General features: G+C 49.3%; 2 protein-coding genes across 3 annotated transcripts in view; both read right to left on the bottom strand.

Annotated features, from left to right (window-relative positions):
* LOC144163361 (uncharacterized) overlaps positions 1-27,228 on the bottom strand; it is a 60,672-nt gene that overhangs the window by 17,552 nt on the left and 15,892 nt on the right. Inside the window, exons 1-2 of one of the 2 annotated variants that reach the window (XM_077694313.1) lie at positions 4,488-4,570; positions 3,327-3,511 (exon numbers count right to left, since the gene is read on the bottom strand). The exons of the other annotated variant lie outside the window; for it this stretch is intronic. Coding sequence (XP_077550439.1) covers positions 3,327-3,511; positions 4,488-4,531 — 229 coding nt within the window. The 5' untranslated portion in view covers positions 4,532-4,570. Of the gene's footprint in view, positions 1-3,326; positions 3,512-4,487; positions 4,571-27,228 lie in introns of those variants that run through there. 2 annotated transcript variants of the gene reach the window in all.
* On the bottom strand, positions 12,687-17,771 carry LOC144163362 (granulin-like). Its single transcript, XM_077694317.1, has 3 exons — positions 17,620-17,771; positions 15,518-15,572; positions 12,687-13,151 (listed from the first exon to the last, which is right to left on the bottom strand). Exons 2-3 carry the CDS (start codon positions 15,567-15,569, stop codon positions 12,919-12,921), a joined length of 285 nt encoding a protein of 94 aa, XP_077550443.1. The 5' UTR covers positions 15,570-15,572; positions 17,620-17,771; the 3' UTR covers positions 12,687-12,918.

Raw genomic sequence — 27,228 nt, 5'->3', positions numbered from 1 at the left:
CCGCGGCAGCCGGAGCGGGCCGCCGCGGTCGCTCGTGCTTGTCACTGCGTTGCTCCTTCCTTCCTTGGTTGACGCTCGCTCCCACGTTTACCCAACCATTATAGAAATTTTCTAGGTGGCTTTGGCCCGACGGGCCAACATTCGCGCCTCGTGGTCCGCTAACGGCCGGCGACCGGCGTGAAAGTTGGGCGAGAGAGAGTGAGAGATCAAACTATATTTAAAGCGGCCCATGTCCGGGCTGCCGAAGATGGGGTTATGGTGGGCCTGGAATGCGTTCAGGCGGGAATTCGGCAGGTGTCAGGGCCCCGCACATGGGCAATGTGCCGGGCGAGGCGAGGCCAAAGGATGGGGCGAAGATCAGGAGGAGGAGCGACCCAGCTTTGCCGGTACCTCGGGATGGCCGGCGTTGATTGATATGTTTGTGAAAAAAAGTCTAACATTTGAAGAAAACATGCTGGTAATAGTGCGTGTGCTGGTGTCGTTTTTGTCGCGCTATTAATAATTGGAGCGTTACACAAACATTCCTTTTGCTTTTCTTTTATTCAAAGCTAATATAACTACGTCTTTGATTCGAAATCATGAAAACTTATGTGCTACACTCATATATTGCATATACATTTTACTTACACACTATTGCACTCTAAGCAAAAATATGACATGCAAATTTAGGCATACAATATTGCACAATAGGAAAAAAAACCGTGCTACATGCTCATTTAGGCACAGAATAATTGATTGTGCGAAAATAAAAACACTTCAAAAATTCTAGTCATTACATAGATATTTTCTCGCTCACACCTCGTCGCGGAAAAAAAAAAAAACTTGAAAGTTCCGCTCAAGATAAGTATTTCTCGAGCACGCCTCAAGAAACGGGGGTTTCTTAGATGTTCAAAAATTTGTTTGTATAGAGACAGAATGATTGGGAATTTTAAACAAAGCTTGCAATGGTATGCTCCAAGGCTTGCCTTTGGGCCAGTTCACGCAAGCTGAAAGAAAGCGTGAATTCGACCATTAACCTGCCTACACTTCAGAGGAACCACGTACTCACACCAACAAAACGCCGCGAGGAGAAAGCGTAACGTAATATCCGCACCATTGACCCCGTATTGCTGGCTTCTATCTACCTACAAAAATAATGCGCAACCACGTCGTATTTTCGCACAGCGCAAATCGAACCCACCAGTCTTGAAGTTTTAAATGGAGCGCGAGAACAGTGCTTATCGCGAAGAAGGGTTGGAGAAGACGTGCAGCAAGAAAGAAAAAACGTTCCTGTATTGTAAGCCGCATCTACCGAACTTCTTGCTTGCAGATATCGGCTTTGTTGTCACCAGCTATCCTCCAGCCCGTGTCTGGGCAGCGTCTCTTATCTGACCGAGACGGCACGACAGTTCAAACTGAACCGAAAGCGCACTTGCGATAAGATGACAAGGCGCGGGCGCGCGGGTTAGACTGAACAGCAAAGCTGGTAATGCTATTTAATTTGTTTTTTTAATGAGCGAAGTGATTGCAATGGCGGCTGCAGACAACTCATGCATTTTGTGGTGGTCTTCCATTGCTTCCTGTGCAAATCGGCTGGCATTGACGACCGCAATATTGCGGTAGATTTTTCGGCGTACTGAAGCATCCCTTGGTACCAGGTTCGACACCTTTCAAGGTGTAACAAAGTATTACAGAAACAATAGAAGGGTGATGGCACCGCCACACCCCGAGCTAACTAGGGAGCAAGCATCAATATTCAGGCAACTGCAGACCAATTCATTACTGACCCCGGTCATAATGCGGCACATATCACCAGAACTGTACCCAGACGACACGTGTGTGTTGTGCAACAACGCCAGAGCGACTGCTGCCCATTTATTGTGGGACAGGTTAGACCAGTAGAGGCTTCAACCAGGACCGACGTCCCGCCGTGGTATCAAGACGTCACGCGAAGTCACAGCAAGGAGGACAAACTTTCAGCTGTCCAGCAGATCCTGTCGGCTCTCGAACGGCAGCACCGGAGTGAAAGCTGCGGGGCGCCATCCTCCCTCCGGGGAAGGGGGCGACCACCACTGCAGTGAGTAGCGACGGTGCCCGTCTAGTAGAGTGGCCAAAGGACCGACGAGTGGCTCCGTCCGGGCGTAGTGGCAACACTACGTCTGTTGCCGGCATTTAATAAAGTCTTTTTCACTCACTCACTCACCGCAATTATACGTTCCGGAGCTAGATGGCGCAAGAAAAATGGGTTATGGCACGTACCCCCCAATTATAAATCGCCGCGGTAGTAGATACGCAGTGAACGGCAAGCAGCACGTTCACTTTCTTCTACCAGCGCTGTGTTAGTCTACTCCTCTGTTGTTCCGTTCTTTCGCGCTGTTAATCCCAGAAAGAAGCACGTTCAGTTGTGCTTGCCTTCTTTGTAAGAAGGTACGGCGTGATGACTTTGAAAAGGTCGAGGAGAGTCACCGGAGGAAACATCCGATGAAGTCGCAAACCATCCTCGACTCGCGGCACCGGCAGTTGCTACCCGTGCGACTTGAAAAAAAGAAAAAATCACGCCATATCCACGGAATGAATGATGATAAGTGGGGCGAAGCTCGAGAGGGGGAGATCATCGGTAACCGTAACTCCTCCGTGAAAGTTCGCCCATTACATCATTAAGAAAGACGTAAGACTGAGTGCGTACATTGTGCAAATCAACTTTTATTTTGTTCTTCCGGGACGCCAAATACCAGCAGATTTGACCTTCTTGACTGATTTTCGAGGTCATCAATCTTAAGTTCTAATGTACGCACAGTAGTTTGCAAGTGAGCGACTTGGTCTATACAGGAGGATACTTTCTTGTCAAGCTACGCAAGGCTTTCAAGCTTAGTTTCGATAGACTGTAGTGAGAGGAAACGAGAAAAGGTCCTTGCGTCTCGTTCGATCTCCGAGAACGACTGCCTGCGTTCGTGGCGTGATCTCTTGCGTGATCTCCCCCTCGCAGTGCACGTGCGCTCGCGCCTCCGTTGGCGAACACAGACAAGCTCGCGCTCCCGGTGCCGAGTTTGCGCTGCCGGTTGCAGCCGGTTCTTGCGCGTGCAACGCGGCCCACTTTGCGACATCTCCGAATGCATGCGGCGGTCACGTACCACGAGGTGCACGAGACACAAGGGATGGACAGACTCATGGCTTTAGGAGCTTCGCCCCTAAAAGGTAACGAGTTGTTGTGTAGCGAACGTCACCTTCTTTCTTCACCTCCAGGCGTTTATGAAAACTCTTGGGCGCACAATGCGTAGATGCTAAATTGGGAATATCTACGTTGCGTTCAGAGATCACGTTTTATTGAATAGGCGCGCTGCGCTTACCTTTGCTGGCAAGGGCCAACACTCGAACGTCGCGGACTCCAGTCGACCGCAGCGCAGAACAGAGCAGTTCTGTTCTTGCAGGGCCGGCGAAGTCACGAACGAAACGGTGCGACAGCCGCATTCTCTCCGTCGGGAACCCCTCCCAGTCCGGCCGATTCACGCACCTCAGCCAAGCCTCAAACCTGCTGCATGGAACAAAAAGAAAATACATTGATGAGAAACTTGAACGTACAGGTGCTCCAAAAATAATACGGAGCACGGGAGCGGTGGCCGGAGCGCGCAAAACTGCATGCCAGCGCGATCTATGCGTAGATGCGCCGCAGATAGCGAGAGTGCGTGGGCACAGCCGGCTGGCCCCTCTCGATGTTCTGACGCTCATCTGATCATAGCCGGCTCAAGCGAAGCCGCGCTGCTGCCACCCCTGCTCGACAGGGTAGCTTTCGGAGCTTCACGAAGGCCTGTTTACGCAAAGCCAGCGAAGAAAACTTTGTCTTCAGCGGGGTCCGCTTTCTGCTTCGTCATGAATGCCACCGGTTTCACTGTGGGTGCCTGCCGTGCTTCGCGATCAGCTTGATTTTGAATCATGAGGCTGGAATATTGCCTGGCCCCAGCTAGCGCATAAAAATGAGCAAAAAACAAAAATTTCATGCGCGTACCGTGCCGTGTACCGTGCTCATTACTTGCAGATATCGGCTAGGTTGTCACAAGCTACTCTCTAGCTCGTGTCTGAACCGCGCCTCTTATCTCATCCTGTCCGATACGGCATGACGATTCTAACTTCAGAACTATGGAACACCAAACCCACTCGCGATAAGATGACAAGGCGCGGGCGCGCAGGTTAGATTGAACAGCAAAGCCGGCATTTCTACTTTGTTTTATTTATTTATTTTTTTAATGAGCGAAACGCTTGCAATGGCGGCTGCAGACAACGCATATATTTGGGTTTGACCTTCCACTGCTCCCTGTGAAAATCGACTGGCATTGAACACCGCGGTGTTACGCCAGATTTTTCGGAGCACTGAAGCAACGCTTGGCAGTAGTTTCGCCGCAAATATACATTTTGGAGCAAGACGGCGGAGGAAAAAATGCTTAGGGCGCTGCACCTCCACGCCACCAATCGCTGTGGTAGTAGGTACGCCGTGAAAGGCAAGAAGCGCGTACAGTAGAGCTTGCCTTCTTTGTGAGCAGGTGCGTCGTGATGACATTGGAGCGATTGAGGAGAGTCACCGGAGGAAATGTCCAATGAAGTCGCAAACCGCCCTCGATTTGGGGCCCAAACCAAGACTCGTACCTGCTGCACGAAGCAACAAAAAATACCTTGATAAGTATACTGAATCGACGTCCAAGCAGTTACTAAGGCAATCAAAAAACGGCAATGCCACCACAAATTGATCTTACGAGCAAGAGTGTGCGTACCAAAGACACGTTCATTTCTATTAAAACTTTGCGCACCTGCAGAGCTGTGATATATTTGCACATTAGTTTACACTCCAAGACGACTGAAATGTCTCATTAACTTCACATTACATGCGCGAAGTATTTTGAAAACAGAAGAGTGCCATCGGTCGGCTTTTAAAGAATTCACTATAACTTGTACAAAGCTAATTTGCTTACCTGTCGTCTTTGGAGAAGGCGAGAAACTTGGCCGAACTGTTTCGCCCTGTGTTGCTGCACCACAGAGCTGCGCAGGACTGGTGACGCTCCTTTCTCCGCGGTCCCATATTTAGAATACATTCGAATGTATTTTACAATGCAGCGAAACTTTCAGCCCGTGGAGGCGTTTACGCAAACCGCGCCACCCTTCACACGCCGGTTCGCTCACGCACGCACCGAACTGAAGAAGAAAAAAAAAATATTGGCGCCGGTGAGCTATTGCGCATGCGTGAGGAGGAGCGGTGTGGACACTGGAAAGCAAGAAACGCTGAGGGAAAGGGAAGGGCCACGCCGCAGCACCCTGCCGCTAGGATAGCCCCAATCTCGGAAACCGAAACTACTCAAACTCGCCAACCAGTGGCTTTTTTTTCTTTTCTTTATTGCCTTCTTCGACAGGATGACACAACAAAGACACACGTAACTGATAATCTGTACACTCAATACTCAATACAAACACTAGAACTGCAGCCCTTCTTGGGCAAGCGGGGTGATTTCAATATTATTTCATTACTGATTCTGATTCTGATTGTGGGGTTTAACGCGCCGACGCAACGCAGGCGATGAGGCGCGCCGTAGTGGAGGGCTCCGGATTAATTTTGACCACCTGGGGATCTTTATCGTGCGCCGAAATCTCGTACACACGGGCGTTTTTGCTTTTCGCCTCCATCAGAAAAGCGGCCGCCGCGGCCGGCAATCAAACCCGCGACCTCGTGCTATTCTTTCATTACCAACAATGCTTCAATTGTGGGTAGCCACTCGGGTTTAGAGGGCTGAAGTTTCAGTATCTGCACAAAAGAACCTATTGAATCTTTGAAGTAGTGTCTGATGAGCCTGGCATCTGGGTCGGAGTAGCGTACCGCCATCCTGCTTCTCCAGATGCTGTGTAGTCCATACAGCAGAATTGTGTCAAGCGGCACACCGTCCTCATTTTCAACGTTCAAACACCTAATACCGTAAGCATCGACAGGCAAATCTTTTTTGAGTGTTCGCTGTAGGATGTCCCAAAAGAACACCGCTCCCCAACAGTCCAAGAACACGTGCTCAATTGTTTCTGGCTTTCGACACAGAAAACAGTGCACACCCCATGGCACAAACCATCCCTTTTCCTCCATCCAGGTCTTTACTTCCAGTGTTCTAGTATGGAGATTAAAAAAGAAAGATTTCACTCCACCTGGGACCGTCATTCTTTTCACTCGCTTAAGTACATCTCTCTCAGGCCTTAGATTACACTTGCTGCGGTATATTGGCACTGGCAATACACTCTCGACGATATCTTTGTACAGTTTCTTCCGACTCACCCCGCTTAAGTACTCTAAAGAAAAACGCACTGAAAGAAAATGGTATGACCACACCACATCCGTTAAAATCCACGTACAGTTCCCCTCATGTACTCAGAGCTCACAACAAATTCAGGCAAAAGTCTTCCAAGTCTCAGCTGACAAACCGTCCTAAGAAACGCGTCTTCAACATCACGAAGAAACAGAAATCTATTGACCACTTGCCTTAAAAATAAGTGCGATAAACCAAGTCCGCCTTCACGCACTTTCCGAAAGAGGTTCGTTCTGTTCGTTCTTTCCCATGATGAACTCCAGATAAACACGGCGAACACACGATGAAATTTCTGAATATTAGCCCTTGAACAATGCAAAACTACGCGAGGTAGTTTACGCGAGGTACATGGTGCTCTTCCCACTACGCCACAAAACCGACACAGAATCAAAGGCTACGAACGCGCCTTATATCCTTGACTCATTCAAACTACGTCGTCATCGGCGTGCGTTGGCGACTCAGCGGCGTGCTAGCGGCGTGATAGCTGCGTGGTGTACACGTGATAGCACCAACCCCCCAAACACTAAACGTTAACGCAATATACACCCACCCCCTATGCGACGCATTTACTCGAGTCCCCCTCGCAGGGAGATTTTTTTCTTCAGTTGGTGAAGTATTTAATCTCGCCAAAATCAAACATGTACGATTTTTTTATAAAGGAACGCTTCAAATATCACTTCTGTATTAATTTGTTGTCTTATATATGCGTAATGTCTCGTTGTTCTTCTACAATATTGACAAGTATAAACATTACACCGGACTTAGACGGGCACATTCAGCTGTGACTATATAAGACTATTGCGCGAGCATTGGTTTACTTTGGCCGGGTAGCTGAATCGAGTCACAGACGGACAGACAGACAGACGGGCATACAGACAGACCAAAATTTCTGGGTTTAAGTAGCCCAAGAAAGACTATCGTCTTTAAAATTTCTTTTATATTTTCCTTATTATTTGGGTTTTTAAAAAATCTGTTCGAGCAATGACCTCCATTTACGCTATTATAGCAATTACAGGTGCTACTTCCGCCAAATATGCACTTCGGGGAAATGCAGGCCGTAACACGGTCCTGGCTTTGGGGCACTCGGCAAAGAATTATATGCATTAACAAAAGCAAAACACAAATAAACAGAAGATAAACCGAAGTACTCACCACAACACGAGAGAAACACTGGCGAACCACTGCTCCGCACTTTCGATAGCTTTAACGTTGAGCGGAACTGCAGCTTTAATTTTCTGTTTTCACCCCACATTGTTTATATCGTCGGAAGTAGCAAGCACTAGTACCGTTGAAAGGGTTGGTTTCTTCATAACTTCGTCACAAGCGTGAAGAAAGGAACTACGAACACAAAATCCACACAGCACAGTTCCAACTCCTCCAGCCTGTTTCTTACAAACTACAGGTTTGGTTTCTTCGGCCTTACCTGAATAGTAGCGTCTGCTAAATCTGGCCGGATTATGCTCGTCACCACTTCGTACGCACCGCTAAATCTAGACAAGCGCCTAAGCATTTAGCAAAAAGCTTAGACTGTCTTTGACAAGGAAGCTGGCGCAACGTTATTTTTTATTTTAGCAGATTTTTTATATATATGCTCTAGTTTTTCGTTCGAGGGTAATAAATATCCCGAGAATAATTAACAGCCCCTACTGCAAAGTGAACAAGTGCATCGTGTCGATATTCGGAAACTCTGTCCCGAAATTTCCAATTACGCACTAATCTATTTGTCATACGTTCTCCTACGATTAGTATTTTATTATTGCAACTTAAGTTAGAAAGACCACAAATAACAGTTTTTCGGTCCTTTCCGGACTTAGGTGTCATAAAAGAGTCCTTGTGTAGCCGTTGCCCAGCAATGGCAAACATCAGTCACTGGCGACATGCATAGACTGTGTGCGTAGCCGCAGTGAGTGATCATCAGAGATGAGGTTGGGAACTTGCAAGGTTGAAGGAACAAAAGGCTTTCTCTCATTGGCTTCGATGCGCGACCTTATCATCAACAATTTAAACAGGGCTGCAGTAACAATACTATTCGCGCCAAGGCGCTATATGCCAAGATGGTAATCCGTCGAGAGGCAACGTTTATTATAGATACTTTTTCAGTTTCGGAACTGCGCCTTTCAAAGCGGGAGCGAGTTTACCCTAAGCGCTGAGAGGGCGCTCCTGTCGCGAGTTGCGCGGTGTGTCGGCGGCTGCGGCGGAGGCTCCGGCGGCAGCGTTGACGGCGTGCGCGGCCGGTCCACTGGGCTCAAAGGTGCGGTCGCGGTGTAGTTGCGTGTCTGCTCTACAAGTTTCTTCTTTTCGCTTGCGTTTGTTTTCACCCTTGTGCGAGAACCTTGCCTTTTCAATGCATTCGGTTTGGGGTACTATTCAACAGTGTGGCCGCGGGCGAAAGCATTTCGTGACTGCGTCAATACACTGTGTTCTTTCATGTGCTGGGCTTGGCGCAATGCCGACCTGCCTAATTCGCATCCGGCTGTACGAGACTTTCCAGCGCACTTAAGCAATGATGCTTTGAGAAGGCTGGGCACATGCATCGTGCATGCCCGGGCACATGCTTGTGCCCTTTACAAAATGTACAACTGTAAGGAGGAGGAGGAGGGAGTCTAACTCCTCATGCTAGAAAAACTATTATTGAAACAAAACGGACTAATGAACAAAAACACAAAAAATCTTAATGCGAACATAATATAACCAGAAAACCTACAATTCAAATTTCAATATAAAGTTTCCTAATTTATCCGGGATTTTGGGTTACCTTTGATTTCTTTGAATATAAAGGATACGCGGATGTCTATCATAAAGAAAGCATGCAGTTGCCGCGCGTGGCTATGAAGAAATATCATTCGTGTTGCAATTATGTTGCGCGGCTGGCATGGCAAGCGAATTCGTGTGCACACTTGACAGTCACTGCTAAGCGGAAATTGATTTAAAATGCTGTCGTTCTTGATATTTTAGCCGCCTTTTAAAAATAACTGGGCGTACTTCCTTACTCCTTGCATAACAGCCGGTTTCAAATAAATTGCGAACTGGAATATTGCGGCAACAATATGTTGAGTAACTTCCTAGAACAGTTATTTCTTTTGGAATGCGCAGGCACAGCTGGTCACAACGCGAGATGCCGGGACGGAACGCTACGAGAGGGCAGGCATTTTCACGAGGGCGAAGGGATCGAAGAGCGAAAAACATCCCTTGACCACTAACCCTACGTAGCGTATTACGTCACGTAGTTTCTTTTCTTCTTCTTCTTTTTTTTTCTCTCGCGCGCGCTGCGTATGCACGGCGTTGCACGTGCGCGCGTTCCGGCAAGTCGACGTTTTCATGCGGTGCCGATTATTCTTCTTCCTGTATGTTCTAGGTTCAAGCGCACCGAGCTTTTCGGCGCTCACATGCGGTTTCGGTTATGCTTTCCTTCTGAGCGGAGCATGAAGGAAAAAAAGTACTTTTCTTATGCGCTCTGCACGTTTGTTGTGCGTGTGTGGGTGGGCGCGCTCATCTGGTAATCGTGTACATTCTTGGAAGCAAACAGCTACAATAAACAGAAGGCGACGAAATTTTTTTGCCCCTTGTGTGGTGCTCCCGAGTCCACTCCTCCAGAAGAGCATATACGCGTGCTCCAGTCGGCTGAGCTCAAAGTTGCGGAGTAGTTGCGTGTCTCTTCATTTCGTCCGACGGGGCGTACTGGGCACTGAAGGAAGGCGCAGGTCCCATTAACTTTGCCAACCTTCCCAGCAACTTGTTTAGGAAGGCGCTTGCTCACCGAGCTACAAGAGGAGCTTGTCCAACCATGAGGCGCCTGTTTCCCCTGCAGTGCACCGATTTTGCTCAGATAGTCGAGAATAGTGCGGCAATACGGCTCCCAGCCAATTGGAGAACGTCAGCACTCGAAAACGAACCGAGCCAGCGTGGGCAAAAATACACTTTATAAGCGACCCCAAACCATCCACCGCCGGCGGCGGCGTCGGCGTCCGCAGTGCTCCTCTATAAAGAAACAGCATCCGGCGCCGGGTTTCGATCCGCGGACTTTGCGGCCGCAGCGCGACGCTCTACCGATCAAGCCACGGACGCGACGGTGATATCAGTGTTGACGCGCCTTATATCTTTAACGCATTCAAACTACGTCGTCAGCGGCGTGCGTTGGCGACTCAGCGGCGTTATAGCGGCTTGATAACTGCGTGGTGTACACGTGATACTACAAACCCGATGGAAGAGATGGAAGAGAAGGCGGCGAGGCGGTGGGCTGCGGGGGCCGAGCGAAAGCGCCGCAAGCGGGCCGACAACCGTGCATTCGCACTTTCACATTCTCCCCCTCGGGGAAATGCGGGGGAATTTTTTACGTGGCCGGAATGAAAGCGGGGGCCTACACAATCCTAAAGAGCGTTGTTGTGCGGGATGATATCACCTATGTTGTCCACCGAAACGGAAGCTGCTCCAACAGTCGTGTGAGGAAATATCATTCGGGATGTAATGAATTTGGCATGGCAAGCGAATTTGTGTGCACGCTTGGCAGCCACTGCTACGCGAACGTTCATTTAAAACGCTGTCGTTCTTGATATTTTAGCCACCGCTTCAAATCCGCGGGCGTACGTACGCTACTCCTTGCATAATACCGTCCGTTTCAAATAAATCGCGAACCGCAATGGCCGCAACAAAATGATTAGCAACTTCCGAGAACAGTTATTTCTTCTGCAGTACGCAGCCAGGAGTGGTGAGAACCGGAGAGATCCCGTGAGGAATGCTGCGCAACTCGCAACCGCAGCGCCGCGGTGGCGAGAGTCGCGGCAGGCCGCCTCTTCTCCGTGACTGGGAGGGGGATGTACGGAACTCAAAAAGTATCGCTTAAACGTTGTCGAGCGGGACTTCAAGCGGGGCCGAATTTTGAGGGCGCGCCGAGCACGTGCAGAACAGTGGCGACATCTGTCGGGCGTGGCGCTTAACTTTTTTGCTGCCATATCTCGGCGAGTCTGTGGGCCTAACACGACATTATTCTCTGTGTTCTGGTTTGCTTATCCGAGCGCGAAATTCGAGACAAATACTAATGAAACCTAGAACGCAAAAGTGGCGCGTAACATCGCAGATTCGATATTAATTACTGTTATAAACTCGCAGAGCCAGGCACAAGCACGCGGTTAAAACTAATCGAAGTTCACTGTTTATAGACGCCTTTCGACCAAGCAAAGCTTCGAATTCTGCCCCATTTGAAATTTAGCTTTAAACCAACTTGCTTCGAAGAGTTTGGCTTTGTCGCAGAGCAGCGGGGCCGTGCGAGAGAACTAGAAAAAAGGGCGTTTGCTTCACAGTGAAGCCATAATAGGTGTGTACACCCTCGTGCTTCTCGGTGAGGCTAATATCACAAGCATAAATGAATTGATCGGCTCTTTTAGAGAGAGAGAGAGAGAGAGAGAGAGAGAGAGAGAGAGAGAGAGAGAGAGAGAGAGAGAGAGAGAGAGAGAGAGAGAGAGAGAGAGAGAGAGAGAGAGAGAGAGAGAGAGAGAGAGAGAGGGGGGGGGGGGGGTTAGTCTAACCATTGATGTGAAAGAAACAGAGTGACAAATAAAGTTAGAACATTGAATTCCATACTTCTACTACACATTACAGACCAAAACAAATATTTACATTTTTAATGGTAGGTTATGTGGCAGCGGTTGAAGACAACAGTTCGTTATTGCCTTTTAGAATGGCGTTCTAGCTTATACCCCGAACTTTGCGGGTAGGTGCATCGTCGAGGACAACTCAGCGAGCAATGGATCGGAAGAAGACAGCGGAGTTGATCAGGGAAGAAGCGCGTGTTAAGGACATATTAGTAGAAAGTAAGAAGAAGAAATGGGCGTGGGCAGGGCATGTAATGCGAAGGCAAGATAACCGTTTGTCTTTAAGGGTAGCAGAGTGAATCTCTAAAGAAGGCAAGTGTGGCAGTGGGCGGCAGAAACTTAGATGGGCAGATGAGATCAAGAAATTTGCGGGGATAAATTGGTCGCAGTTAGCACGGGACGGGGATAATTGAAGATCTACGAGAGAGGGCTTTGCCATGCAGTGGCGTAGACAGGTGGGTGATGCTGCTGCTGCTGATGATGATGTTTACGCATCAGCGAGGACCCGATCTTCTAAGTTGCCTTGGTGATGTTCCGGATGAGGTTACAGAAGACTTAACACTAATGTGCAGCCCAAGCGCCTCATTGCGATACATTAGAAGTCATGAACTTGAACACATCCTGGGCGCCATTTGTCGAGTTCGGTTTGCGGTTTTTGAATTTCCAAAGATAACGTGGATAACGTTGCTGATCGAAAATACGTTTCTAAAAATTTATTCGTTAGCTTACGTTGATAGAGTGAACATTAAAGCACCGGCAAGTGTGATACTACATCGACAAAAACCGTCTCTCGTAAAGCAGAAATCTTTATTTTAAAAATGAAAAACATGCAGTGGTTGTACTTGAGTAGTTTGCGTTCATGGTAATTTTTAAGTAGATATATAAAAAGAGGGAGGGGATGCAACTGGCTCTCGAGTAAACTCGATAACTCAATTCCAAACTCGATTCGCACAGCAACGGTTAATTGTTTCTTTGGCCCGTGCTTTGGCGCGATACAGTAGTCATCGCGACGGCGATGATCCTCATGGCCTCAGAGCGCTGGGGAACATCTTGAGCACCGGTGCCTCACCCAGGCGGCGCTTGGGGACGCACGCCTGCTGTTTCATGTCGCACTTGTAGCCGGAGGGGCAGCAGTGCTCGCCGTCTGGACAGCAGTCCGCGTCACTGAACGGGCAGCACGAGAACGATTGTCCGGAAGGACAGCAGGTCATGCTGTCCGGGCATTGGCTGTTAGGCGGGCACGACCTGTCGACAGCTGAAAAGTACGAAAACGCCGGCAGAGGGTAAGTATACATGCCCCGCGTGAGTTTTATTGGAAAACAATTAAAGGGGCCATCAAGATAAAATGCAGCTTTGTTATGTTTTAAAGAAGTACTCTCTTTAAATCACATTAGGGAGGCTCCACCACAGTACTTTAGAACTACCAATAACCGTCACCAAACGTGCAAATTTAGCGAATGACGACGCCCAGCATGCGATTGGAGCAAAATATAGTATCTGCGTTACTCTAATCGTATCCTCTAATTTCTTGCTCTAATCGTGTGCTGGGCCTCGTCATTCGCCGAATTTGCACGTTTGGTCACGGTGGTTGGTCGTTCTGGAGTACTGTGGTGGAGCCCACCTGCGGCGAGTTTTAGGAGACTAGCTTTTGCTACTACATTCAGCTCTATTCCAGCCACAAAAACTTCGTTTAAAGGCGAAAAGAAAAGGAAAAACGCGATAAATGTTAAAAACGTTTAAATTTCCCGCTGCAGGGACCCAATATGGGCAGGAGTGACGTAATACGGGTCAGCACTCAAAAAACATACTTATCAGCGTGTAACAGCACGTTAGCATTCGGGTGGCACAATCAAACGGAAGTGGAACCACACTGCAACCGCCCAGCCTTGTTCCTTGGCGGTGGCTCAGGTCGGGGGCCGCCAATCGCACGAACAAGATTTTGTGACGTCATCGAGAAGTCGCCAGAAAGTGGCGGGGGTGTCGCCACTGCTTCGTATTGTCGCGAAGCCCCCGTTCCGTTTGCTTTTTTCAATTTTTTAGCATCCCTCTTCGGCCACCGAGGCCCAGCTTTTCTAAGAAACGCATGCGGAGTGTGTGTTGGCCCGTCGGCCGACCCGGGAGACGCGGCTCTCCAGGGGGACCATCGTCGCATCTTGTGTTACCGCAGTAGCGTTCCATTCCCCCCCGTGGGGTGTGCGCTCTTCGCCTTCGGGCTCCGTGCCCTCAGTGTTCTTCAGACGACCTTCCTGTTTCTTCCCCTGTTTACTTTAGTGCGTTTTGTCTAACTACTTGTTCTACGCCCATAATTCTCCAAGCGCGCGTTTTCGAGTCGAAACCTTGTGTCTGTGTTTTTGGTCCTTTTCACTTAGGCGGGAACATGGCTGATTGGTGCTTACAAGCGTCTTCCTGACTGGTTGTGGGTGTGCCTTAGCCTTGTTCCCTAGCGTCCGCACTCTCCAGGGTGCACTTTTTCCCCCAATACATCCCCCACCAGACCGCTTAAGCGAATATAACGCGGCCCCTCTGGCTATTGGGGGCGGCGGGCGGCCTGGACCAGGACTCACTTCAGAAACTCTGCCGCTCGTCGTCGCGCCCTCCCGCCGGGAGACCGCGATTCAGTCAGCCATGTCCCGCTAAGTACTCTTGCTCTATTGACTGTCTTTCTCATTTATGTAACCAGTGTATTCTTTCTGATTCTTATGTGCTAAATGACATCAATGTTACCCTTAAATTAAACCAGTTAACTTTTAAACTTCGTCAACGCCTCGAATTTTTCCCTCCGAACGGCATGCTACCGTAGCGGCAGGTGTTGAACAAAATACGCCGTTACAGTATGTTTCTTTTTATATTTCAATTATGTGTTTCAAATTTGCGATAAAAGCGATACCATTGTTTCCGGGACAAGGCAGTCTTTCTAATAAAGCAAACTTTTATTTCGTCTTCATGGCTGCTTGCGATGTCCTATTCAGCGAAAAAGTCAAAATCGGCGTCAGTAAAAAAACGCGAGTGCTGAAAACTTTCCGTTCCTGCTCGCACGCCGCATGGACAGCGCCTTACGATCCCGCCGGGTTCAGTGGCCGCCGCAAGGAGGCACTACGGAATTTTTGGCTCACGCCTCTTTTTTACTCACGGTCAACGCCGCTGACGGAGCTGGACGGAGCTAGCGGCAACTGCCAGATAGTGTATAAGTATTTTTCCCAGAGACTCATTTCCGCCCATACACCTCTATGAATGTTTTCTTTGTAGGCCGAACTCCAGCGAACTTCAGGCAGTGCTCGTGGGCACTTATCAAAGTACAGCAGTGACGCCATAAACGTTTCGTATCCATGACCGCCGTCGACTACAAAGACCACCCTCCCGTTGAACCCACTGGGAAGGCCTCCGTTCCAGTGTTCTCAAGTGCACATGTAGAAGCGGTGAAGAGAGCCCTCTGTTTTTTTGTCGGTTTCCGATATCCGCCAGTCGATGTGGAAGAGGAGCGCATTGAAGAGCGAGAGTGGAGCTCGTAAGCTAGACGGCGGCCCGAAGCGCCAGCGCGCATGCGTGCGGGGTGCCAGTTTACAGGACACCTCGATCGCAGCCTGCTAGTAGTTTCTCATTACATGCGCCCTGGCTTCTTACCTGCCGTCACGACCAGGGCCGTTGCGAGAAGGATCAGGCCAGTGCGCTCCATGGTCTGCAAGGAAAAACGACTCGAGTTGTGGGCAGCGCTCTAGCAGCAAGCAGCAGCGCTTTCACGTGCTTCAATTCAGCACAGCGACGAATTGTCCTTTGAACGAAGTTCCGTAACTTCCGGCGCTTATCATCATCATCATCACACGCCTATCTATGCCCACTGCAGGGCAAAGAGCCCCACCTAACAAAAAGCACCTGCTGGACACTCTGCTGATATTCATCAGAGAAGCCGGCATTGAGGACTGCTTTTAGGGACCTTTCTCGCACTGTTCTCCCCCCTCCTTACTTCCTATACCTTTTCCGACTCTTGACTGAGGCCTCCGGTCATGTCAAGGGGACTTCTCTCTCTTTTTTTTTTTCTTTCAATAAACGTGAGTTCATTCATTCATCCAATTACCCCGGTCCTGTGATAACTGCGACCAATTTATCCCGCAAGCTTCTTGATCGCATCTGCCCATCTAACATTCTGCCGCCCCCTGCAACGCTTGCCTTCTCTAGGGATCCACTGTGTTACCCTTAATGACCAACGGTTATCTTGCCTTCGCATTACATGCCCTGCCCACGTCCATTTCTTTTTCTTAATCTCTACTAATATGCCCTTAACACGTGTTTGTTCCCTGACCAACTGCGCTCTCTTCTTGTCCCTTAATGTTACACCTATCATCTTCCATTCCATTGCTCACTGAGTCGTTTTCAATTTAAGTTTAACCCTCTTAGTGAGCCTCGAAGTTTCTGCCCCGTAGGTGGGTACCGGTATGATGCAGTTGTCATACACTTTCTTCTTGAAGGACAATGGTAGGCTGCCATTCGTTACCTGAGAATGCCTGCTGAATGCACTCAACCCCATTCTGATCCTTCTAATTATCTCTGCCTCATGCTTGGGATCCAGGGTCACAACTTGGCCTAAGTAGATATATTCGCTTACCACTTCTACTGCCTCGCCACGTATCTCAAATCGCTGTACTGTCCCGAGGTTATTCATCATTACTTTATATTTCTGCATATTTATTTTCAGCACGCTTATAGTTGCAACACGCTTACAGCTTTCTTTTTTTGGCAATTAAACATAACAGGTCGCCACCATTGGAGCTACACTCGTTCTCCAGCGGTGCCGGGGGGAAAGATCCCCTGGTAAACTCGAATATTGTAAATTAAGTTAAGTTGTTTTTGCCGAGGTTTTTTCGGCAGTGTGCCGCTCCTATCTGCACAAACTTGCTTGTTTACAGCCTATGGCTGCTTCACTTGACAACATTCAGCAAGGTTTTAGATTGCCCCCGTTTTTTTTTTTTTCTTTTAGTATCACTCCGCGGAATCACGTCAAAAGCATACGAAGGAATGAAGGTAGTTAGCAGGCGTATGATTAACCTGAGAGAACTGCATACCATATCTGAAAATGAGTCTAAAGCAACTTCAAAGTAGGTTCATTACTTATCAGAAGCTATCGTCGAGGAAGTGCGTTTATTGCATATAAAATGAGGTTTAACTGCCTAAGGTACACTTGGACTATGGGGCACGCTGAAGGTCTGATTAATTTGGACCCCCAGAGATCTTTAACGTACACCCAAGAGCAGAAGTTTACGGACCACGAAAACAGCAATTTTGAGTTTTTGTTTTAGTTTGAGCGATTTTTGTCTGCCGCACGGCAGCCCGGAGTACTATGGGCGGTAGTTTTCATTAGTTCATCTCGCATGCATTAGACAGTTTATCGGGCTGCTATGGGAAGAGAAATAACCTAAAATTGCCATTTCCATGGTCCGTAAATTTTTGATCGTGGCTGTACATCGAACTCTCAACACGTGGGCTTTTTATATTAGGGTTATTTAATGAAACGTGAGATTAAACTAATGAAAATGAGATTAAATTAGCAACAGTTTGATAATCAGAGGTGAACTAGCGGGAATTTCGTTCGGCACACTTCTGAGATTTCTGAATCAGTGCCGCAAAATGGGAAACATCATCATCATCATCATCATCATCATCCCTCGTCTCTTCGCACTGGTTCCCAGAAACGGTGTTGTCTATTAAAGTAAAAAAAATCGTTGGCTTACTGTGGAACGACGTGTTGTTTCGCCTCAGGCCGGGACGTTCAGCAACTGACTTCGCCCAGCTAGCTCGCCCAACTGGAGTCCGAAGTTGCACTGCCTCGCCGTCCCGTCGTTCGCGGAGGTTTATATGGCCCTCGACGCCGGCTATCCGGCTATCCCTTTCGGAACTCGAGAGAGAGAGAGAGAGAGAGAGAGAGAGAGAGAGAGAGAGAGAGAGAGAGAGAGAGAGAGAGAGAGAGAGAGAGAGAGAGAGAGAGAGAGCGATATCCTCTCTACTAGCCACTTCTATTCCTTTCGAATCACCTATGTGCGCGGCTGGGCGCCTCAAGCGCTCCCGAGATGGTTGGTGGAGCGGCGTCTCGACGCTAACGCAGGCCGTCATCCGGTCACGACGAGTATAATTCCAGCAGACAAAAAGAAAAATGTGATGTGGTTGCGGAAAAAAGAGCGCACCCAGCTTTCTCGTTACCGAGAACGCGATATTCGGCGTTTCATACAGCTTTCTACTCCAGTAAGTGTTGGCACGAGTCTTGCCTAGCGTTGCCTACGTGTTGCCGTAGCGGACGCTGGCGTTCGCATAAAGTTTGGCGCCATTTTCGCTTTCTCATCCTTTGTTCCTCGATTAAAGAGCCCTTCCTCCCCCTCATCCACCACGTCGCTGTGTTTATAAAACTGGCGGGTTTTTCGTTCTTTTTTTTTTTTTTTTTCCTCGAGTGGCGCAAGCGCGCACAACTGATCGGCTGACGGGACAAAGTCGAGACACGGCGCTCCGGTTTAAACGCATTTCCCGCGCGATCAAGCACCTAGTCAGTTCAGAGTGTGAGAGAGGAGGAATTACGCGCGAAACCGAACCCGACATGAATCGAGCGGCAGCGCCCGCGTGACGCTGAGAAGGCGGGGGCGGGACGAGGAGTGTTATTGCAGCGATTTCTTTTAAAGACGATAGTTTTAAAGACGATAGTCTTTCTTGGGCTACTTGAACCCAGCAATTTTGAGCTGTCTGTATGTCTGTCTGTCTGTATGCCTGTCTGTCTGTCCGTCTGTCTGTCTGTGACTCGATTCAGCCACCCGGCCAAAGCAAAACAATGCCTGCGCAATAGTCTTATATAGTCACAGCTAAATCTACCCGTCTATGTCCGGTGTAATGTTCATACTTGTCAACATTGTTGAAGAAGAACAAGACATTACGCAAATATGAGACAACAAATCAATACAGAAGTGATATTTGCAGTGTTCCTTTATAAAAATTCAAACATGTTTGACTTTTGCCAATATAAATACTTCATCAACTGCAGAAAAAGAATTCACTCCGCCGTGGCCTGCTGTCGCCCGCGCCACTATAGCTTCTGGCGCCATTTTAAGAAATCAACCGGCAACAGTTACGCAAGGTTCAACTAGATAGGTTCCACGTTCTGCTTGCAACGCACGTGGAGTAGGGAAACGCGGCTCTATAAACGTTGAAGTAGGGCTCCTCGATTCACGCGCGTCTTCGCCGTACGGCAGCGTTGGCATCGAGACACCCGGTTTGGAGCAGTGGAACGCGGGAAATTTAAAATGATTTAAGCAAACCTTTGGCGTCTTTACCTTGGGAGGAGCGCAACGCAAGAGGAACAACATGAGAGGTGAGCGGGAAAGCGAAGGGAGGAATTTATTTGGCAAAAGTCGATAAAAGAATATCGTCTTTTGACGACATTTGCAACGAAAGGTGCAGATACGCGGCCAATTTTTTTACGTGTTTGTTTTTTGGTGGTTTGTTTGTTTAAATGGGGGCCGTCTATGAGAGGACCTACGAATCTTTTACGATACGCTTACGCGTGTTGGTCCTTGGTCGGTCCATCACTCGGTTTTTGTCCTCGGAGGGTATTATGATAGGACTTTCTGTAAAATACAGAAAAGAGTGCCTCGAAGGCGGGACGCGGGAGCACGGCCAAGCCAACAGTCCAGTCGTGTAGCAGTTGTGGCTAGTTACAGAACTAGTTGAGCTTGAAGAAGATGGAACACATATGCGAAATACACAGGCACCCAAGCTGCCACGAAAAGGAACGCCCTGTGATGGCCCCTTCTAGTCAAGAAGATGATGGTGACGATGAAGTTGAGGATTTTTGGCGCAGCAACCTTTCGGTTATAATGCACCAAACACAAGAGTTAAAAGTATTGCTCAAGGTATCATACATAAGTATATAAATGATTATTTTTAAAAACATTTCCGTGAGATGAAATAGCTAAATCCGGTGTAGAAACCCAGTGTCTGTAAACAATTCAAAAACTTTAGTCAAAGGTACCATTGGTTCATCACTATGTATAAAAGCATTAGGTGTAGAGGCATACAAAAGGTGTTTAAAGCTCTAAAATGTCTAATGGAGGACGGTCCTAGGCATGGACAACTTATTAGGATATGTAGTACAGTAAGAAATTCTTCGCAGTGCTCGCAGATGGGTTTCGCTTCTTTTTAATGACGATAGTCTTTCTTGGGCTACTTAAACCCAGAAATTTGGGTCTGTCTGTATGTCTGTCTGTCTGTCTGTCTGTGACTCGATTCAGCCACCCGGCCAAAGTAAAACAATTAAAGTAAAACAAAGTAAAACAGGTTACAGCATGTATAGCACTCAAGGAATGTGTAAAAATGGCCACTTTAAGTACTCCCTTTGCTACTACCTTTTCAATAGCTGAGGTTATACCAAGGATATCCGCAGTGGAAACACTGCTCTAATCAGCAATGCTCTTTGCTACTGTCACCGGTAGATTGAAAACAGCAAAACGTGCGTGACAGGAAGTTTTTGAGCCAACAGTAAAGCAGTGGCAATAGCTAATGCACTTGTCTTTAAGTTCGAGGAATGGTCGGCGCAAAACTTCTTGTGGAAACGTTTTTTTTTTTTTTTTGTCGTATTTTACCAAGGTCAGCTCACATTCGACGGCCATGTGGTCCCAGGGCGGCCCAGCACCCGAAAAACTCAGAAGGTTTCACGGGCATATCTTGAACGAATGCCGAGACATGTATTCCTCCAAACGCCGGGCAAGAGGGCGGACCACTCTAGGCTTCTTTTCATAAAATTTCTTGTACCTGTTCTCAAACAATCCATCGGCACAAGGATGGTCATTTATGCATGTTTTTTTGGCTGCATATACTCCACATAAGTATGCTCGAGGGTACTCCAGGGGCCACTCATTGCACTCAACGTATAGACTGTCGATAGAGGAGGTGTGATATGCACCTGTGGCCAGGGACGTAGCCAGAGGGGGGGGGGGGGGGGGGGGGGGCACTGAGCTCGTGCCCCCCCCCTCCCCCCGAAATGTTTCGGGCCAGTCTGGGGTGCGGTTTAAGTAGCCTGAAGAACCGCCTGAAGTCACCTGCAGGAGCGTAACATGCAGTTTTAAGGACATTATTGTTCATATGAAGCTGAAAACAAGGGCTACGGCAACGTCCGATCTCTGTACCCTCTCCAGATGCTGTGCGTCAGCATTTTCAACCGAGGCACGTGCCCGTCTCCGAATAGCTGCTGCTGCATTTCGCGCCGGATACACCGAGCTGCGCCGGGAACCTGCCGCGAGCCGATCGAGGCAGTCCCGCTGTTTCGCTGGCGGAACAGCACGGCCGGGAAACGGCGGAACAGTAGGAAAAGCCTCATAAGGGCATACATGTGGTCTGGATTGTAGCGTGTCATTCCATGTCACTACACTTGTACAAAGTGTAATAACATGACAGAGCATGTCGCTGTATTTTGTTCAGTCAACTATCAATCCTTGATATGTTTGTTTTTCTACCGACATCGCATTTCATTGACTATTGCAGTTCCATAATTTCTGCTGTTTGAAAAGCATTGCTCTGCCCATCTTGTATTTCTTCCACATCAACAAAACTATACAATTCTCTTTATTCGGGAGCTTTGTCTTTTTGGCATTATTCCTGTGTTTCATTGACCTCCCTCTTGGTTAGAATCAGCATTCTATATTTGCTTACCCGGAATTTTACTGAAGCCATGTCTGTTCGATTTAATGGATAGAAATAGCATGCAATTTAAGAAACGTGCAACAAGCTCAACGTTCGAAATCAGTGCAATAAGGTGTTCCGCTAAGCGTAAGTTTACTATTCGCGTTACAAGCACAAAAAAATAACAAAAAGGCGAATACTTAGGACGAAGACGCACGTTTGCTGGCTTCCCACCCATAATATACCAATGTGATGCACGTACAGTCAGTCCAGTGTGATTCGAAGGTTGTCGCGGGGAAGCTACTCTTTCAAATGAAGCAGACAGAACACTGCAGCTTTAGCAAAAACCAAGATCTTCTTTGATGACAGTGCGTAATCCTAGCACCACAAAAGGAAGGTGAGCTGTCCACTGTTCAGGTGATTCGTGAGCCATCAATGAGGTCTTTAGCTGACGATGAAACCCCTCGACCATGCCGTTGGCTTGAGTGCGTTACACCGAGTAAGCATGTCAAACGGTGAAAGAGCGTAGACTTAAATTGGCGGCCACGGTCCGTTATAATCTCCGTCGTCATGCCAAAACGGGCGATCCACGTGGACATAAGTGTGGAAGCAACAGTCTCAGCCGTTATATCGTCGATTGGAACCGCCTCCGGCCAGCGAGTAAAACGGTCGATCACCATCAAGATGTAACGGTAGCCCTTAGATGGTGGTAGTGGGACAACGAGGTCGAAGTGACTTGTGGAGAACCTAGAGTTAGGTAAGGGAAAATGGGCCAGAGGTGATGTGGTATGCCAAGAGACCTTGCATTGCTGGCAGGCGAGGCAGGAACGAGCCCATGCGCGTACGTCAGAATTCATGCCAGGCCAGACGTATTTCTCGGCAACCAAGCGCCGTGAGGCACGAACTCCAGGATGAGAGAGATGGTAAATAGAGTTGAAAGCAATGCGCCTGAGAGAAGCAGGAAGGTACGGTCGTCTGCGGCCTGAAATCGGATCAATTTCGCAAACGATGCTGAGTCCCGAATCAGGGCAGATAATGTCCTGGAGTTGCAGAGAGGAACTGTTTGAAGAACGCAGAGTGCGGAGCTCCTCGTCACCTCGTTGGGCTTGAGCCAACTCCTGAGTACTGAAACCGGAGCGTTGCCGAAATACGGCTAAGAGCGTCGGCTGGGATGTTGTTAACTCCCTTGACATGCTGAATGTCCGTCGTGAACTCTGCAAGATACGCCAAGTGTCGCGTCTCTCGGAGAGAATATGTAGTCTTCGATGACTTGAAAGCGTTCGTAAGAGGCTTGTGATCGGTGAAGATGACAAAGCTGCGGCCCTCAAGGAAAAAACGAAAATGCTTAACAGCGGGATATGCCGTCAGGAGCTCCCGCCCGAAAGTGCTGTAGCGTTGCTCAGTTGGAGAAAACTTCTTCGAAAAGAAACCGAGCGGGTGCCAGGTGCCACGGATGTGTTTCTGAAGTACACCTCCAACTGCACAGTGGGAAGCGTCTACCATCAGACTCGTGGGAGCGTTGTGGCGTGGGTGCAAAAGGAGAGTAGCAGAATCCAGGCGCTCCGTGATATGCTTGATCGGCAGTTTCAGGCCATTCAAGCTTGCACTCGGTAGGCTTGGAAGCTTGAAGGGAAATTTCCAGAGGGTGCACAATGGCCGCGCAGTTTGGGATGAACCGTCGGTAATAATTCACCCATAGGTCGGCAAACTCATTCATGAGTGCACTCGCACACACCCCACTCACCACTCACGAGTGAGTGGTGAGTGAGCTTCACCGTCGTTTTGGCCTGGTGAGTGCGAGTGCGAGTGAGTGCGGGCGCCACTCACGGTGAGCTCCGCTCAGCACCCGCGAGTGCGAGTTGCACTCGCGGCGAGACCCGCTCAGCACTCGTGAGTGCGAAAGCCACTCGCGGTGAGCCCCGCTCACCACTCGCGAGTGCGAGTTGCACTCGCGGCGAGCCTCGCTCAGCACTCGTGAGTGCGAAAGCCACTCGCGGTGAACCCCACTCACCCGCGAGTGCGAGTTGCACTCGCGGTGAACCCCGCTCACCACTCGCGAGCGCGAGTTGCACTCGCGGTGAGCCCCACTCACCACTCGCAAGTGAGAGTTCCACTCGCAGTGAGCCCCGCTCACCACTCGCGAGTGCGAGTTCTACTCGCGGTGAGTCCCACTCACCACTCGCGAGTGCGAGTTCCACTCGCGGCGAGCTCCGCTCACCACTCATGAGTGGCGAGTGAACGCGCGTTTCTTGCGATGTGCGGGGCTTACCGCGGTGAGCATCACTCGCTGTTGGCATTCGCCGAAGGAGCCGCTTGCTGTGGTAATTGCTGCTGGCAATATCCACTCGTACGCACATCTACTAGTTAATGGAACGACTGTCTTTAGCTTCGGGAATATGTTGCTGCTCCTCTTTATAATTAAGGCACCGTGGGAAGAACTCTCCAGTGACCTTGAGGAATACGATTTGGATGGACGTCTGACGCAATAATGCGCTGATACTCTCACTGTCATGACTCATTGAGGGGCTGTTGCGCGCACTCTCACCGAATGATGTTTCTGGCTCGCAGCGTTTTGTGTTGGAATTAGTGTTGGTAACGTCGTCGCAATAAAGCGATTGCCCTTCCCTACCGCTGAGCGCTGCGATGGAGGCATCAGGAAGCACTGTAGTCTAGTGCCGTAGTATTTGGTGTATATAATTGGCCGGCTTGCTGCAGCTGTCACATGGCCGGCTGTTCTGAAGCGCAAATTGTGAGTGCTCGTAATCGTTTGAAAAGGTATCGCAGGTTTTCACAGATTCGCGTATCAGCATGGCGAAACGGTTCGAATGGGCGAGTTGCGTGTTGTGGAAGCAGTAGCTCATTTTCGAGGCCTTGGCGTAATAAAGGTATCAGTATTTGTCATTGTAATGATCAGAGGTCCAACTAGAATTTCGCGCCAGACGTATACGACTCGCTCCGTTGCACGTTGTCAGCACTTGTATTTCCGGCACGTAAACAAGACCACAAACGAAAGACTAGCGAATCGTTCTCAGGACTTAGCACGCCCACCCGGGCAGTTCAGCACAACACAAGTCTCTGGAGAATGTCCTCGCGGCGTCTCACCAAACCCCAGTCCCGGCTCGGATGTCAGCGTCGGTGACTGGCCGAGACTGCTGAGGGGGCGGAGTTCCTCGGGTCTACGCCGCGAGGCAAGCGGGCACCTGGGCTGTTTGAGCGCTCCTCCGGAACAAGGACGAGAGGTACGCCGTGTCTTCTCGCCGGCCTGGAGGTCCAAGACGCAGGCCCGAACCACTGATCGAGCAGCCTCGTTTTCTTCCTCTCTCGTTCTCCCTTCGCGTGCCCCGTCTTCTTCCTTCTCGTCGTCGGTCCCGCCCGTCATTTACACCTTCCCGCGCTTTCCCAACAGTAAAATCCCACACTTTATCACAGTCATTACTTGTTACGGCGGCGTCTCTTATGATACTCGCGTTCACGCGGACTTCGTCGTCGTCCGCGTGCCGATGGCGTAGGGTTACTGTGACCCCTGAGTGGTGTGACGAATTGTAAGCGTTCTCGGCAGTCGGATAGCGTAATTTGTGAGTGGGTGAGTGAGTGAATGAGTGAGTGCGTGCGCGCGCGTGTTCAAGTGCTTTGGTGTGTGTGCGTGCATGTGCGTTTGTGTGCGCGTGTATGTGTTCGTGCTTGTGTGCGTGCGAGCGTGCGTGCGTGTGCGTACGTGTGCGTGTGTTTGTCCGATGATTTATTCTCCCCGTTATTTCGTATAAACGTTCGACGTGAACTTGACTCGGTGCCCGGTGCGGGCGCATGACGGTTTAGTTTAGGATCAAGCTGCGGTTTTGGTCTGCGGCAGGCTGGTGCCGTTTATGGAGGGGGACGGGGAAGGAGGCGGGCGCCAGGCAACTCGTCTCCACGAGGACGCCCGCGCTAAAGTCAGGCGCCGCCGATTTGGCACGCCCACGTGGCGCCGCCTCTCTCCCTCGCCTTGCCTCTGCCAAGAGCTCAAGGCCAAGCGCTCCAGTAGCCTTCCTCCACCTTGCTTGCCGTTTTCAATCTTTATGTGGCGGTGTTTTGCTAGACACTCTCGCTATGCGCCCTTTTCACCTGGGATTACTCTTGGAATAAACCGTTTGGAGGGTTGTCCAGAGCAAATTGACTGCGCAATTTTAGTGGCGCGCATAGCGCGCTTCGAGATAGGAATATTTGCGCGCGCTAGCCAGTATTTTGACAGATGGCAACAGCATTTCTAAGCTTTTCTTCCGAACTGGACTATTTCTTTTATGTTTGCCACCGCTGTGAAAATTTCCAGTGTTTCTTTTCTTTTGTAGAATCTGAGCGAAATAGCATAGACAACAATAAAAAGTTATGATGAATGGCTTCAGGCAAATTTGCGAGAATTTGTTCATTTCGTAAAAGAATCCAGTGACGACTACTGCTTTGAAAGGGACATATCAAGATATGTGCTAATAATAACCGAATACATACTTAAGAAAAAGGGAGACCCCATTCCCGAGAAAGGTAAATTTTAGCTCAAGTCAATATTTCATGCCCCAAAATATTTCTACGTGCGTGTGAGTAGAGGAAGCGGGTGGTGATTGCGAGTGAGTGTGAGTGGCCATTGAAAGTGGTGAGTGCGAGTGCGAGGGAGTGTAAGCGGCGAATGCGAGTGGTGAGCGTGAGCGAGTGTGAGTGGTGGGGATGAGTGGTGAGCGTGAGTGAGTGCAAGTTGTTACGACGAGTGGTGAGCGTGAACGCGAGTGAGTGCGAGTGGTGAGGACGAGTGGCGAGCGTGAGCAGGAGTGAGTGCGAGTGGTGAGGGCGGAGTGGCGAGCGTGAGTGCGAGTGAGTGCGAATGGTGACGACGAGGGGTGAGCGTGAACGGGAGTGAGTGTGAGTGGTGAGGGGGGAGGGGTGAGCGTGAACGTGAGTGAGTGCGAGTGGTGGGGGCGAGTGGCCAGCATTAGTGCGAGTGAGTGTGAGTAGTAAAGGTGGATTGGCGAGCGTGAGTCCGAGTGAGTGCGCGTGGTGAGGGCAGAGTGGCGAGTGCGAGTGCGAGTGAGTGCGTTTGGAAAAATATATTTTTTTGAGTAAGTGTGAGTGAGTGGCATTCAGTTTGATTGATTGATTGTAGGGTTTAACGCGCCGACGCAACGCAGGCGATGAGGCGCGCCGTAGTGGAGGGCTCCGGATTAATTTTGACCACCTGGGGATCTTTATCGTGCGCCGAAATCTCGTACACACGGGCGTTTTTGCTTTTCGCCTCCATCAGAAAAGCGGCCGCCGCGGCCGGGAATCGAACCCGCGACCTCGTGCTCAGCAGCGCAACGCCTTAGCCACTGAGCCACCGCGGCGGGTATTCAGTTTTGCCGAGCTATGATTCACCAATCCCAGGAAACGGCGCAGTTGGCGTAAGGACTCAGGCCGAGGGAAGTCGATTATGGCCTTCCCTTTTCTGGTAGAGGGCGAATTCCATTGCGGTCAACGAGGTGACCGAGAAACTCCAATGAGGGCAACCCGAATGTACATTTTTCGCTTAAAGGAGCCATGAAGAGAAAACAAAAGTTTGTTTTATTCGAAAGATTAGGTGTTTCATAGTACCCCAAGCGCTTTCCCGGAAGCAAATGATGCTTTATTCACTGAGAAATAAGGCAATTTAAGCCAAAATTTTAAATCTCCCGCTAAAATTG

This window comes from Haemaphysalis longicornis, unplaced genomic scaffold, assembly GCF_048455015.1.
Source record: "Haemaphysalis longicornis isolate Haplotype H1 unplaced genomic scaffold, Haemaphysalis longicornis Haplotype H1 scaffold_12, whole genome shotgun sequence".
Classification (NCBI taxonomy): Eukaryota; Metazoa; Arthropoda; class Arachnida; order Ixodida; family Ixodidae; genus Haemaphysalis; species Haemaphysalis longicornis.
The sequence above is the reverse complement of the archived record's forward strand: the minus strand, read 5'-3'. Positions and strand labels throughout refer to the sequence as shown.

Excerpts from the sequence above, each read along its gene's own strand:
- LOC144163362 (XM_077694317.1), bottom strand. The coding sequence starts at position 15,569 with ATGGAGCGCACTGGCCTGATCCTTCTCGCAACGGCCCTGGTCGTGACG. Across the intron at positions 13,152-15,517 it reads GGCCCTGGTCGTGACGGCAG|CTGTCGACAGGTCGTGCCCG; the intron begins GTAAGAAGCCAG and ends CGTACTTTTCAG.